General features: G+C 39.7%; 1 protein-coding gene across 2 annotated transcripts; it reads right to left on the reverse strand.

The window, feature by feature from the left end:
* Nucleotides 1-360: 360 nt before the first annotated feature.
* LOC128223752 (uncharacterized) lies at nucleotides 361-16,091 on the reverse strand. Of its 2 annotated transcripts, XM_052933116.1 has the most exons (10): nucleotides 15,995-16,091; nucleotides 13,070-13,173; nucleotides 9,290-9,361; nucleotides 8,837-9,023; nucleotides 8,477-8,574; nucleotides 3,556-3,633; nucleotides 3,076-3,226; nucleotides 2,577-2,762; nucleotides 850-1,077; nucleotides 361-473 (listed from the first exon to the last, which is right to left on the reverse strand). In XM_052933116.1, exons 1-10 carry the CDS (start codon nucleotides 16,044-16,046, stop codon nucleotides 430-432), a joined length of 1,200 nt encoding a protein of 399 aa, XP_052789076.1. In that variant the 5' UTR covers nucleotides 16,047-16,091; the 3' UTR covers nucleotides 361-429. The 2 variants fall into 2 exon arrangements, with proteins under 2 accessions (XP_052789076.1, XP_052789085.1); XM_052933125.1 differs by lacking the exons at nucleotides 13,070-13,173; nucleotides 15,995-16,091 and adding an exon at nucleotides 11,529-11,609.
* Between the last annotated feature and the right edge of the window lie 268 nt (nucleotides 16,092-16,359).

Consider the following 16,359-nt stretch of genomic DNA (forward strand, 5'->3'; position numbering starts at 1 on the left):
CGAGTGATTGACGGCATTATTAGGGACCTCGCGAACTCGCAATTGGAACAAATCCTCAGAACAGTATTTGGAACATGATTTTTATATTACATATGCTTAATATTAATAGATTATCTGTGACTATAAGAATGAATTGTTAATAAGTTTTTTTTTCTCATTTCTGCCACTACCGGCATAGTATCAACGGCATCACATAACCATGGTAACGGTTCATTTTTTGTCATTGTAAAAGTGGGTTTATTGTATTCGGCTTATAATGATGCCTGTTCGGTCAAGTATTTTTGTCAGTTTTTTCTTGATAACAAAACTTAAAAGCGCCCTTAACAACAATATTATGCATGCGTTAAGTTGAAGTCATGCTATATGTCAATTTTTATTCCACAATCAAAATGACATCACAGATCAACATTGTGCCAGATAGTCAGCGTATCATCCGAACAAGCTCGAACTACTGGTATTCGTGTTGGAATTACCTGAAATAGATATAACCGCAGTCATTTGATAGGAATGAACTTCTGCTTGGGCGACATATGACATCAATTGTAACAACTCGGCCATCTCCGGCAAGCTTCGGGATAGACTGTCAATTATGTTTGATTATGTCTGAGGTGTTCCAGTTGATATGACATTTAAATAAATAACTATTATTTACCCTTATATTGTTTGGTTTTTCTTCACCCCTACCAAATGTCTAGCATATAACTGCATTTGACGGTTCTGTCAGAAATTTTAGGCTATATATTTTTATCAAAAAATATTGATGTTCGAAATAACAGACGTCAAAGCATGTTAACATGTGATATTTTGTTAATGTAACGGATTTTTCCTCGAAAGCTTTGTAAAGTTTACCTGCACTTGAACATATGAAATGGTGTGATGCGGTACATCTATCCTTGTTCCACATGTACAACTGCGTTCCGTCGACCAGTGCGCACCTGCTGTCCGTGTGTGATGTGAGTGTCAGGTGTCTAGCCCAGTACTGACTCTGAAGTCTCGCCCCGCTTTGCCAATGGAAGACGTCAGAGCCAGGCTTGGTGCTCGCGCCTATCCAGTACTTCTGTTGGTTGGTTGGCAAAGCTGATCATGGCAAAGTTTAAGTTCAGTGAAAAAATGGGCAGCCATGATTAATTAAGAATTCATATGAAAACAACGTCAGTATGAATAACTTTAGAGTTGGAGTATACCTTTAGTAATTCGTTCGTTTCACTCATGATGATAACACGAAAGTACGATAATGATAACCCGACAGTACGATAATGATTACGCGACAGAATGATACTGATAACGCGACAGTTCTATAATGATAACGCGACAATACGATAATGATAACACAACAATATGATAATGATAACGCACCAGTACGATAATGATCGATAACGCAACAGGACGATAATGATAACGCAGCAGTACGATAAAGATAACGCGACAATACGATGATGATAACGCGACAGTACGATTATGATCACGCGGCAGTACGATAATGATAACGCGTCAGTGAGATGATGATAACGCGACAATACGATAATGATAACGCAACAGTACAATATTGATAACGCGACAACACGATTATGATAACACAACAGTACGATTATGATCACGCGACAGAACGATAATGATAACGCGACAGTGAGATGATGATAACACGACAGTCCGATAATGATAACGCAAGAGTACAATATTGATAACGCGACAACACGATTATGATAACACAGCAGTACGATAATGATAATGCGACAGTACGATATTGATAACGCGACAATACGATAATGATAACGCGACGGTACGATAATGATAAAACGACAGTGCGAAGTTGATAACGCGACGGTACGATTATGATGACGCAACAGTAAGACAATGATAACGCGACAGCACGATAACGATAACGTGACAGTATAATTATGATGACGCGGCAGTGAGACAATGATAAAGCAAAGTACGATAATGATAATGCGACAGTACGTTATTGATCACGCGACAATACGATAAAGATAACGATACAGTACGATAGTGATAACGCGATAGTACGATTATGATAACGCGACAATACGATGATGATAATGCGACAGTACGATTATGATCACGCGACAGTACGATAATGATAACGCGACAGTGAGATGATGATAACGCGACAGTCCGGTAATGATAACGCAACAGTACAATATTGCTAACGCGACAGCACGATTATGATAACACAACAGTACGATAATGATAATGCGACAGTACGATAATGATAACGCGACAGTACGATAATGATAACGCGACAATACGATGATGATAACGCGACAGCACGATTATGATAACGCAACAGTACGATAACGATAACGCGACAGTACGATTATGATGACGCGAAAGTACGATGTTAAATATGCCACAGTACGATAACGAAAACGAGATACCACGATATAACGAATTACGATAGTATATCGCATTATTGTCGCGTTTTCGTTATCGTAGTTTCGTGATTTTGCGTTTTCATCATCGTAATTATATCGAGTGTCGCGTTTCAGATCAACATATTTACAGCCAATGGCCTTATCGGAATCCCGTAGTTCGATTATGAATGTGCAGTGCCTCACCAGAGTGTCGAAGCAAGACGCTCTGTAAAAAGATGTATTTCTCGTGGGTGTCGATCTCCACCAGAATGTCCCCCATCCCCTTACAGAAGAAGTCTGCGTACAAGAAGGGCAGGACCCTTTCCTCCACTATCCGCAGGCACAGCTGGGACATTTCGTCGTAATGGTGATGCTCACTACACGCCCCAGCTGTCAAACAATCCAAAATGAATTTTAATTATTTCGAGTGCCTTATACAAGACTCAGAGATATATATATGCATTGAAAAAATGTCCACTCTTCGTTTAAATTGTATAGATATACTATTAAAGTATACCTTAAGTTATTAATGGAGCAATACTCCATTGCGTCACTGTTTCAATATTAATACTCAGGTTTACTTTGTGCCCAGTCTTGATATTGGAATAAGTCATAGGCATGGACGGCACCAAGGCATTTACCATTGTTCAATGAGTGTTGTCATGATATCAGAAACAGCTTCACAATGTGTGTCCACACATACCTGTAGTTGTGGGTGGGGTTGTGGTTGTGGGTGGCGGTGGTGTTGTCGGAAGAGTGGGGAGTATCGGGTTCACTCCACAGTGTGTATTGCAGAAATCGTCAGCACAGCAGGTGGCACACGAGTGGCCAGCCGACATCACTGCTTGGCAACCCTGAATGTCGCTTAAATTTATGATTATGTAAGAACAATATAAAAGCTAACAAATAAAACTAATGAATAAAGTTTTGTTTCTCACTCTTTTTTAAGTGTAAAACCTATATCCCATTTTACATGTTTTGATCTGTTGACGGGGTGATTTGAGTGGGACAATTTTTTTGTGTACAAATTCCGATTGCATCTAAACCAGAGAAATGTATTTTTAAAATCATATGAAAATTAATGTCCCAGACTTTTGAATCAGCAACGTACGTGTGGTTTCTTGGTGAAAATTTTATCAAATAAAAAGAGGGGACATATAGTTCTCAAGTAATGAACTCATACCTGCAATGTATCACACTTGCTCCTGTATATTACATCTGGCAAGGAACTCAATTCGTGTGGTCGATATACCATGCAAACCTAGGAAAATGCTTGTTGATTATATGAATGCTAAATATTAAATATTGTTATTGAATACAGTTGCACAAAAAAGTGAACCAGAAAAAAGAGCGGTTCAAGATATTTAGGACATCATTCAACTGGACAAGAATACATATGATCATCAGTTATTGTTGTTGAGGAGATAAGCATGTTGGGGTGATGAACATTGGTAATTGACATTGGGGAGATGAGGATCTTTAATTGCGTTGGGAAGATGAGAATCGGTAATTATCGTTGGGGAGATGAGAATCGGTAATGTGCGTTGGGGAGATGAGAGTCGGTATTTGACGTCGGGGAGATGAGAATCGGTAATTGGCGTAAGGGAGATGAGAGTCGGTAATTGACGTCGGGGAGATGAGAACCGGTAATTGGCGTTGGGGAGATGAGAATCGGTAATTGCCGTTGGGGAGATGAGAATCGGTAACAGGCGTTGGGGAGATGAGCATCGGTAATTGACGTCGGGGAGATGAGAATCGGTAATTGACGTCGGGGAGATGAGAATCGGTTATTGGCGTTGGGGAGATTAAAATTGGTAATGGGCGTTGGGGAGATGAGAATTGGTAATGGGCGTTGGGTAGATGAGAATCGGTAATGGGCGTTGGGGAGATGAGAATCGGTAATGGGCGTTGGGGAGATGAGAATCGGTAATTGGCGTTGGGGAGATGAGATTCGGTAATAGGCGTTTGGGAGATGAGAAGCGGTAATAGGCGTTGGGGAGATAAGAATCGGTAATAGGCGTTGGGGAGATGATAATCGGTCATAGGCGTTGTGGAGATGAGAGTCGGTAATTGACGTCGGGGAGATGAAAATCGGTAATGGGCGTTGGGGAGATGAGAATCGGTAATGGGCGTTGTGGAGATGAGAGTCGCTTATTGACTTCGGGGAGATGAGGATCTGTAATTGCGATAGGAAAATGAGAATCGGTAATGGGCGTTGGGTAGATGAGAATCAGTAATTATCGTTGGGGAGATGAGAATCGGTAATGGGCGTTGGGGAGATGAGAGTCGGTAATTGACGTCGGGGAGATGAGAATCGGTAATCGACGTCGGGGCGATGAGAATCGGTAAATGGCGTTGGGAAGATGAGAATCGGTAATTGGCGTCGGGGAGATGAAAATCGGTAATTGGCGTTGGGGAGATGAGATTCGGTAAAAGGCGTTGGAGAGATGAGCATCGGTAATTGACGTTGGGGAGATGAGAGTCAGTAATTGACGTCGGGGAGATGAGAATCGGTAATTGACGTCGGGGAGACGAGAATCGGTAATTGGCGTTGGGGAGATGAGAATCGGTTATTGACGTTGGGGAGATGAGAGTCGGTAATTGACGTCGGGGAGATAAGAATCGGTAATTGGCGTTAGGGAGATGAGAATTGGTAATGGGCGTTGGGGAGATGAGAATCGGTAATGGGCGTTGGATAGATGAGAATCGGTAATGGGCGTTGGGGAGATGAGAATCGGTAATGGGCGTTGTGGAGAAGAGAGTCGCTAAATGACGTCGGCGAGATGAGGATCTGTGATTGCTATAGGAAGATGAGAATCGGTAATTGGCGTTGGGGTGATGAGAATCGGTAATGGGCCTTGGGGAGATGAGAGTCGGTTATTGACGTTGGGGAGATGAGAATCGGTAATTGCCGTTGGGGAGATGAGAATCAGTAATGGGCGTTGGGGAAATGAGCATCGGTAATGGGCGTTGGGAATATGAGCATCATGAATTGACGTAGGGGAGATGAGAATCGGTAATGTGCGTTGGGGAGATGAAAGTCGGTAATTGACGTCGGGGAGATGAGAATCGGTAATTGGCGTTAGGGAGATGAGAGTCGGTAATTGACGTCGGGGAGATGAGAACCGGTAATTGGCGTTGGGGAGATGAGAATCGGTAATTGACGTTGGGGAGATGAGAATCGGTAACAGGCGTTGGGGAGATGAGCATCGGTAATTGACGTCGGGGAGATGAGCATCGGTAATTGACGTCGGGGAGATGAAAATCGGTAATTGGCGTTGGGGAGATTAAAATTGGTAATGGGCGTTGGGGAGATGAGAATCGGTAATTAACGTCGGGGAGATGAGAATCGGTAATTGGCGTTGGGTAGATGAAAATCGGTAATTGACGTTGGGGAGATGAGAATCGGTAATGGGCGTTCGGGAGATGAGAATCGGTAATTGGCGTTGGGGAGATGAGATTCGGTAATAGGCGTTGGGGAGATGAGAAGCGGTAATAGGCGTTGGGGAGATAAGAATCGGTAATAGGCGTTGGGGAGATGATAATCGGTCATGGGCGTTGTGGAGATGAGAGTCGGTAATTGACGTCGGGGAGATGAAAATCGGTAATGGGCGTTGGGGAGATGAGAATCGGTAATGGGCGTTGTGGAGATGAGAGTCGCTTATTGACTTCGGGGAGATGAGGATCTGTAATTGCTATAGGAAAATGAGAATCGGTAATGGGCGTTGGGTAGATGAGAATCAGTAATTATCGTTGGGGAGATGAGAATCGGTAATGGGCGTTGGGGAGATGAGAGTCGGTAATGGACGTCGGGGAGATGAGAATCGGTAATTGACGTCGGGGAGATGAGAATCGGTAAATGGCGTTGGGAAGATGAGAATCGGTAACTGGCGTCGGGGAGATGAAAATCGGTCATTGGCGTTGGGGAGATGAGATTTGGTAAAAGGCGTTGGAGAGATGAGCATCGGTAATTGACGTTGGGGAGATTAGAGTCGGTAATTGACGTCGGGGAGATGAGAATCGGTAATTGACGTCGGGGAGACGAGAATCGGTAATTGGCGTTGGGATGATGAGAATCGGTTATTGACGTTGGGGAGATGAGAGTCGGTAATTGGCGTTGGGGAGATGAGATTCGGTAAAAGGCGTTGGGAAGATGAGAATCGGTAATTGACTTTGGGGAGATGAGAATCGGTAATTGACGTCGGGGGGATGAGAATCGGTAATTAACGTAGGAGAGATGAGAATCGGTAATTGACGTCGGGGAGATGAGCATCGGTATTTGACGTCGGGGAGATGAGAATCGGTAATTGACGTCGGGAAGATGAGCATCGGTAATTGACGTTGGGGAGATGAGAGTCGGTAATTGACGTCGGGGAGATAAGAATCGGTAATTGGCGTTAGGGAGATGAGAATTGGTAATGGGCGTTGGGAAGATGAGAATCGGTAATGGGCGTTGGATAGATGAGACTCGGTAATGGGCGTTGGGGAGATGAGAATCGGTAATGGGCGTTGTGGAGAAGAGAGTCGCTAAATGACGTCGGCGAGATGAGGATCTGTGATTGCGATAGGAAGATGAGAATCGGTAATTGGCGATGGGTGATGAGAATCGGTAATGGGCCTTGGGGAGATGAGAGTCGGTTATTGACGTTGGGGAGATGAGAATCGGTAATTGGCGTTGGGGATATGAGAATCAGTAATGGGCGTTGGGGAAATGAGCATCGGTGATGGGCGTTGGGAATATGAGCATCGGTAATTGACGTAGGGGAGATGAGAATCGGTAATGGGCGTTGGGGAGATGAGAATCGGTAATGGGCGTTGGGGAGATGAGAATCGGTAATGGGCGTTGGGAAGATGAGAATCGGTAATTGGCGTTGGGGAGATGAGAATCGGTAATAGGCGTTGGGGAGATGAGAATCGGTAATGGGCGTTGGGGAGATGAGAATCGGTAATGGGCGTTGTAGAGATGAGAATCGGTAATTGGCGTTGGGGAGATGAGAATCGGTTATTGGCGTTGGGGAGATGAGAATCGGTAATTGACGTCGGGGAGATGAGAATCGGTAATTAACGTCGGGGAGATGAGAATCGGTAATTGGCGTTGGGGAGATGAGAATCGGTAATTGATGTCGGGTAGATGAGAATCGGTAATTGGCGTTGGGGAGATGAGAATCGGTAATGGGCGTTGGGGAGATGAGAATCGGTAATGAGCGTTGGGGAGATAAGAATCGGTGATATCCGTTTTGGAGATGAGCATGTTTGGGAGATGAGAATCGGTAAGGGAGATGGGCATCGGTCAATAACCTTTGGAAGATGAACGTCGGTGATTGTCGTTGGATTGGGTGCGTTTGATTGTACGTACATTTTTATAATTGTATACTACTGCTTTTGAATGGTTTAAATACCAACGTATATCAAGCAGTTGCGAGCATCGAAGCCGATTGACTGACAAAATGTAATGTATGTAAACGTTATTTAAGAGCCTTAAGTTACTCTAAATATAAAGGCATTTGAGATATTGCCAAATAACGATACTTTTTTTATTTTCTTATTTTTTGTTGTTAAAATTTTGAGTACACAGTCAGGAAGCTAAGTGCATTTTGCGGATTATAAAGAAATACATATCGCATTAATTTCTTCACTTAAACATAAACATTTACTTGGTAGTAGACATAAACATTTACTCGGGTAGTAGACATAAACATTTACTCGTGTAGTAGACACATAAACATTTACTCGTGTAGTAGACACATAAACATTTACTCGTGTAGTAGACATATAAACATTTACTCGTTTATACTCGTGTAGTAGACATAAACATTTACTCGTGTAGTAGTCATCAACATTTACTCGTGTAGTAGACATAAACATTTACTCGTGTAGTAGTCATAAACATTTACTCGTGTAGTAGTCATAAACATTTACTCGTGTAGCAGACATAAACATTTACTCGCGTAGTAGACATAAACATTTACTCGTGTAGTCCCCCCCACACACACACACCATCTCCGGTAATCAAAAATGCGAAGGAGATGCAACAAATAAATGACGCTATATATTAAAGTTATTTATATACAAACACATAAATAACCTTCATAAAGGTTCGGTACCTCGTTTGCCTTACACTCCATGAAATGGTCGCATCTGTCTGGATCCCGGGTTTGGTTACAGGCATAACAGAATGGGCCTCTGTGGACCCGGAGCGGAGCTACGTTATGGGGAATTAGTATAATAAACATGTGCACAACGTAGGTAAAAGAGAAAGCACACAGTTATTTTTTTTTACATTTGTTGATTTTTCATTTGAAGTGAATTTATTTTGAATATTGGAAATGAATAGATTTTATCTATGCTTCAAAATCATGCTTGATAAAGACAACGCACATGACTAACAGGTATACACTGATTCCTACGATATTTTGCCTTTAAACAAAATAATAAAATTAAAAACTGCATTGCTATCCCCTTGCCTGTGATGTTGCATCCATTTTGATTACAGAAAGGTGTGTCACAGCACTCCATACATGATATCCTCGCCTCCCGGGCCTCGATAGCCCTTTCCGCTGAGCCAGTCTCTCCCCGGGCCTCAATGTCCCTCTTCTCCTCGACTTCCCGACCAACAAGGTGGTGAAGTGTATCGTTCAATAACTGACACTTCTAAAACGACCCACTGTAATGTACTACCAGTGCAACTTTTAATTGGCTATGTTCTATTGAAGATCCCTGTCAGACTTGGGTTCAAGGTCAAGCCCAGCAAAGAACAATGTTATGTGAACATATCGATTTACAGTCAACTTGAGTAATAGTGAAGGATTGACCTGAATATATATATTTCTATTTACTTTCATAAAACTAAACTAAAAAAAAACAGCTTTATTTCTGAAATATATAATGATACGAGTGAATTGTTTATTTTTGCTCACCGATTCGGTTTTGCACCCCAGGTTATACAAAATAGTTCCTACTGACGAGGTATACCTTTGTAGTTCGCAAATCTGAAATAAACAGTAGAGCTATTTTATGGATTAAAGGTGCACATGTAAAGAAATAAACAGTTATTATATTTTTATTCATGTGCACATACGCACTTTCGTAACAAACACTATTTAAAATCACTATATTATACGTACATTCGCCAGATGGTTATGGTCGAAAAAAACAACTGCCGAATGTTTAAATAATAGTGATTTTTTAGAGGTGTTTGTTACGATGAATGACTATTATTCGTACATTCTCCAAATGGTAATTCGTGAATATCATGCACCAGTTGGTAGTTAGGGATTCAGATTATACCCTGGTCTCTAGTTGTTAATGTAAAGAAATTTCAAGTAGTTTTAAACATGTACACATACATGCATAAAACTACTTATGGGTTGTTTAGTAAACTTGTTCGCTATACTCAAAACGCCCACAGGGGGGTCCACAATCGTACCAACTCGGCCATCTCCGGCAAGCTTCGAGATAGACCTCGTAAATAGTAGTAAGGATATACGAAAGTGCGATGCGGCTGCCGGCGATTAACACCGTTTTCAATCCGCGTAAAGAAGGCCCATTGTAACAACAAGGAAATGGACTGTGTTAAATTAAACGTGCTTGTTTAAGAGAAAATATTTATTGTAACCTCAAAAAATGTTCGTTTTATGAATAATTAGATGTTTTCTTATAGTTGAAGCACTCTATTTCCTCTAGAAAAATCGTGAGCACACTGAAAATGTACTTGACAGTCATTGAAATGATCATACGGTTCATGACATGCATGAATCAATACATCGGATTAATTGCATGCATGGACTAAATGTCAACATTTTCTCAACAGTTATAGGAATACCCTATGAAATGTAAGTTTTAATTCATACTTTGCAGTGCTATTTTTTACACCATGCCTTGCCATTAAAACAACATTACTATTCTGTAAAATGATTGATTGCAACGGCAGACTTTTGTGGATTGTGGTAGGATGGGTGTGAGCTTTACCAGCTGAAATCTATGCATGCCTTTACTTTAGCATTATTGGGTTTGGGCTGCAGATTTTTTTTGTGTAAACAGTTCTGTGGGGTTGAAGTGGGGCGGTGACTATCCACTTAGTAAGCTCAATTGTTAGAGTACCAATACAACGTTCATGTGGATATGCACCAGACAATTGTAACCACGGCCTCCCCAGGTCTGGGGAATAGTGGGGACTTTGACTGTCAGTAAAGCCAACCCCGCCTAAAATCCCCACCCTGCGCGGATGATCCAATGGCAAAATCCCTGCCAAATGCCCCCACACCCAAGGGACTTTAGGTAAGGTCCATTCCCCTCTATATTTTAAGCGAAGATAAAACCACCGCATTCACCCAGCACTGCAGTGCCACCTGATAGGTAAAAACACGGCCCATTTTCCCTGGTTAACCCCAGTATTCCCCCGGACCTGGGGTGGGGGTGGGGGGGTGGGGGGGGGGTTACAATTGACTGGTGCACTAAGTTGACAGATCTTGTCTTAAAATTGTATTTGTTCAATGCAGATCATGCTTCACTTTATCTCCTAGGCTGTGGATAAAACCCACTCATTAGAAGTTTCCTTACACATTATACTTGTCTAAATCTATAATTATTAGTCTCAATATCTTTGAGTAAATTGTCATTTTTTATTAAAAACAACAACACCAAAAGAGTAACTGATAAGATACTCAACTGATTTTTTTTTTTGTAAATAAAAGCCTTAAACAAATATTTAGCCAGGTTACTAAGCTTTTTAGCAATGTATACCAGACTTTTTTCAATAATACTTAATCTATTTTGAATAATTAGCCTTTAGATCACTCTTCACCAAATGACTCTTTTATGTCCAACTCCATAAAATGCAAACAAGAATAATTACAGTTTGGATCAACATGTCTCTTAATTTTATTTTCAATATTAGTCAAGTAATAACAGCCATGGGAATGCAATCCAATGTAAAACCAATGATAAATTAGGTTTTGCTCCCATTTTTACTTTCATTTCTGTGCCAAGCCCTTTTAGGTGCATTGAGTCTTTTGGGAGACTTCACAATATTTCTGGCGCTTAATCCCCATATATGGCTTTAAGTTGCCATACAAATTTAAGTCTTCATTACAAAATATACTGTATGTCTCCACTTTAACCATAAACAAACAATGAGAGGACTATTTAAAGCATTACCATGTGTCAGAATTATAGATCTTTCTTTACATTTTATTTATTTTATTTAAATTATATCTTGATACTAGCCGAGGAGTTCCGATTGGGGGGTCCAGGGTTTGACGCAAGAGGGGGCGTAACTCATGGGCGCAAGCTTATGACTTGCGCCCGTCCCTCAGAACCGAAATATATTTGGTTGAAAGTATAGGCATGGGTGTTTACCAATTTCTAGTCCGAATTTTTTTATTACTTTTGTTTCCCCTATATTGAAATTATGTAATTGTCCAAGGTCAAAGGGATAAAGTGCCCGTATGGCTAATTCCCGAGATATTGCCTAAATCCCGTGCCACGGCCGTACAGAAATAAATTGAACAACGGCCATAAATAATTTTATGTTTGCATAAAATTGCATTTATGTAATTGTCCAAGGTCAAAGTTACGTTATATACAGGGAAGTCGAACTAGTATGGATTGAAGGAAAACAAACACCGTTTGAATGAAAAACGGGCATTTATTAAAATGCCATAAATATTGCTAATAAGTTATTCAAAAGGTAATTTAGAAAAGTTGTCCGAAAAACATATCTGGGTGGACCAAAACCGCCAAAAGGAAACGCCGCCCAGAGAGACGAGACTGTGTGAAAGAGGTATAGAAACATGAAATGGGCAGGAATAATAAAAGACAAAAATTAAACATATGCCGGTGCAGCCTTAAACTGTCATCAAGTTATTTAAAAGGTAATTTAGAAAAGTTGTCCGAAAAACATATCTGGGTGGACCAAAACCGCCCACCCCTAGATGCTTATTTTAACCAATTGGTCAGAAAATAAAAACATACAATTACAAAAACAACATAAAATCTCAAAATTAACAAAGTTTGGTGAACACATTCGGAAGAACAGTAGTTATAAGGCAATGGAAAATACAAAACGTTGCCCAGAAAAACAAAACAATTACAACAACAATTGGTATATCTTAAGGTACGAGTTATGTTTGCATAAAATTGCATTTATGTAATTGTCCAAGGTCAAAGTTAGGTTATGTACATCCGCAAAAACTAGGTATGAAGATAAAAAATATATACATAAATATATATACAAAACTCTGCAGCTTTGAAATGTCAGGGTCGTTAAACAAATATTTAAATTGTAAGCAAACTTGGGCGATTTTACGGGTGAGGCGCCTTCGGTTCCGCTAGTGACACATTTTTAATCATTTGGATTTTACTTCATGTCATCTTACTATTAAAAAGTATTGAAAACAACCGCAACATTTCAATTTTGTCATAAGTTGGTTTTATTTAGAGTTCGCGCATGCTCTGTGGCTTCAGTATACATATTAATTGAAGCATTTGAGATACATTTCGAATACTGAGTGTTGAAACACATAGACACCGTTTTAACAACGTTAGTTTTCATAGAAAGAAAGAACTACAAGTACAATTTAAGATAGAAATGTTTTGTAAAATTCCCCACATCTCAGTCATTTACTATTTAAACCGACATATATTTTGAAAACCCTACCATTGTCAACTGATTGATAAAGTTAGAAAAAAATCCCCACCTCTCCGAATGCGCATTCTACAACGCCCGTGCAAGACCATGGTAACACCACACCCCGACATTCCATACACTTGATTTTTGCACCCGCAGGAAGACAAAACACTTCTGAAAACAAAATGTTGGTATTTTTTTTCAGTTTGGTGGCATTACTTATTTGATTTCTAATTAAAGGGACTTGACGCCAGATGATACAATTGCAAGATAAACAACAAAAACATAAACTTGATATCGTTGTGTACAACGCATTGAATTATAGTTACTGATGTATCACATCACTTACGACACATGCATCTTTCGCAAATTTTGTGCATTTCCCCCCAAATTAATTAGTTTAAAAATAGCGTCGGTATTTATCTGTACTCATCACGTGACTTCCACGTGCTTTACTTACATACTTTATGGCTTCACGGAAGAACGGTCATGTGCAAGAAAGCGGAATAATGCTGGTGATGAAATTGATCGATGGAAACTTTTAAAAGCGGTGAACTGAGGTGAAAATGCCAGCGAGTTACTAACACGGTTATTGACAGTTTAGTGTGTGAAACGATCACATGACTTGCAATGTAATCGGAAATATCATTCCACGCTTTTTAAACTGGTTATTAACCATTATTTGCTATTTTCAAACGGGGAAACTCAGCTTAGACAGCGACATGATTGTTACGTTTATTCTGCAATCATGTAAAATGATGTATTATCGGCCTTATACTCGCCGCATGATTGACAATTCTAGGCTTGTTTTGATGAAATGAAATTTTATGATAACATAAAATTATTTATGGAATTGTTCAAACATTAATGTAGTGGTATTTAACCATGTCAGCAGTAAGCTCCCGCATAAATTATTGCCTCAGCCTATCACCTTTGAGTTTTATCTCAAGTGGCACTGAACAGCCAAGCGCGATACGTTGTGGCCATTACTGATATATTTTTAGCATGGGCTAAAGCCTCACCATTTAATTTTAGTTTTCACATAACCCACCACCACCATCCCCACCACATTCCGTTTAATTATCTGTCAGTTTACAAGGTCGAGAAATGAGCCGATCTAACTGTTTCATGTCATATTTGATTGTGAATACATCCATGTTTTTCTTCATATTTTCTAACCTTATGTATTGTTACAGTTTTTTTGTTTCTCTTCCCTTCACCAGTTTTGTAAGGCACTATTTTTACAAAATAATATGTTTCTAGTAGGGCGATTTGTCCACCTAGATATGTTTTTCGGGAAATGTTATAATACACATGCTATTGACTCTTAAGTTTTATTTCACGATATTTCGTAAAAACACTTTAATGGCATTAAAGGGGCTGTACTCCTTATGATAAAATAGCGGGGAAAAAATGAAAATTGTCGAAAACTGACGTAAACTTGGCATCGATGTGTACAATGCATTGAAACTTACTAACTAAAGTACTACATAGTTTACAATAAATTTAAGTTTAGCAGTTATTTCGTATTTTTCCATTAAAAAAGAATACTGGGTATGTCTACCAGGTGGAATTTATTCCTTATGCGTGATTGGCTAGTCGGTGTTATCACGTGATATTACCGAGGTAGGTGTATAGCTTAATAATGTCACCGGATTAGAGTAAGCCGTCGTAGCTCAGTAGATACGACGCTGAACTGCAATTTTGGCGACACGGATTCAAACCCGGTCTCCAGCACATTTTGTTTTTTACATTTTGGTACTTTTTTACAATTATGATATCAAAACTTAACACATTCTATTAGATAATTGTCCTGAGATTCGTTACAGAAAAAACTTTTGTTGGTGCCAATCTGGTGTACAGTCCCTTTAATAAATGCCCTATTTTCATTCATGCCGATTTTGGGACCATCTGGCGTCTATAGTGTACATATTCTCCCATCTCAGATAAGTAGATCCAATAATTTAACCATGCTAGAAATTCTTATCTTGCCCACGGGCGAAGATAAAATGCCTGTATGGAACTTCTTTTGAATGGTCAACACATTGTAATTACCCCCTTGTTGAAGACTGTCGTCAGTAGCATCATGGAAACCTTGTCTTGTGGCAATATTTAGAATGCTAATTAATTATTTCTCGCTTCGAATGTCACCATAAAAAAGTTTTCACGCCCCTTTCAAGAAATAATGCTTCACTCTCCTCAGAACTATTTAAAGACCGATTTTACTATAAACAGAATCACTGCGCACATATCCATGAACAACACGAAATATCGCATATCCATACGCATTTATGTATTGCTACTGAATAAGGAGGGGCTGGCCATGACAAGTTCAACTAAGTGGGAGACGTGTATAATAAACCACAGTCAGTGAAAAGGACATTTATTCAATGTCAAAACTAATAATAAATACGAGTTTGACATCCTCGTAACATATTATTCACGACTAGCACATTGGGCGTCCAAATAACCGCCCAATAATGAATAACCGCTTTGGATGTAAACGGTTAAACCCGCACATTTAGCAAGGGGTGATTCAGTTCAACCCGCAGATCCATAAAACATTTTATGTCGGCATAAAATTATATTTATTTTCACTACGCATACAAGAGCATTAGCAAAAAATAAAAAATTATCTTAATTTGGTATAACTGAGGTGGGTGAAAAGGCATCTTCCATAGCCGCTCGTTTAAGATGGGTTTATCCCAAACCTCGCGCAGGTTGTTTTGCGAAAACTCGGTAAACCTCGTTTCCGCAAATCACCCTACGCTCGGGTCGAGATGAACCTGTCTAACACTCTTGGCTTAGAAGATACTTATAATCTCTTCAAATTTTGATAAAAAAAGGTCACAAATTACAATTGTTTAAAATTGTTTTATATTATTATTTACCAATCTTATATAGCGCCCTTTTCATATACACGTTCCTCAGAACTATGTACTAGAACTTTTATATGGTTGTCTCATATACTTCAACACAAAGTCTGAAAACTCACCAACGTGTAATCCCGCTACGAGTAGTAGCAGACAGGCAAGAACTCCTGTCATCACCTTATGTTTTGTTCTGCCTGTTTGTTGTCATGGTGGAAACACAGAGATGAAGAGATAAGACGTAGCAATCTAAGGTCAGTTATGAATGCATATATATATATATATATATATATATATATATATATATATATATATATATATATACATGCATAATTAGATATTCATGTATCCATTATCTGTGTGTGACTATTATAATCTACTTGACCTTCGCCTGTGATGCACTACACAACGTTGAAGAATTACATATTCTGTCTTTGAAAATCTCTATGGACTATCAAATTGGAATTAAAATCGCCATATATGCTATGAA

This window comes from Mya arenaria, chromosome 2 (genome assembly GCF_026914265.1).
Source record: "Mya arenaria isolate MELC-2E11 chromosome 2, ASM2691426v1".
Classification (NCBI taxonomy): Eukaryota; Metazoa; Mollusca; class Bivalvia; order Myida; family Myidae; genus Mya; species Mya arenaria.

What these genes read in the sequence shown, in the direction of transcription:
- LOC128223752 (XM_052933116.1), bottom strand. Translation starts at nt 16,046, where the DNA reads ATGACAGGAGTTCTTGCCTGTCTGCTACTACTCGTAGCGGGATTACAC. An exon ending in TGGAGTGTAAGGCAAACGAG is followed by an intron (nt 3,634 to 8,476) that starts GTACCGAACCTT and finishes GCATTTTCCTAG; the next exon opens with GTTTGCATGGTATATCGACC. An exon ending in GCAAGTGTGATACATTGCAG is followed by an intron (nt 3,227 to 3,555) that starts GTATGAGTTCAT and finishes AGCGACATTCAG; the next exon opens with GGTTGCCAAGCAGTGATGTC.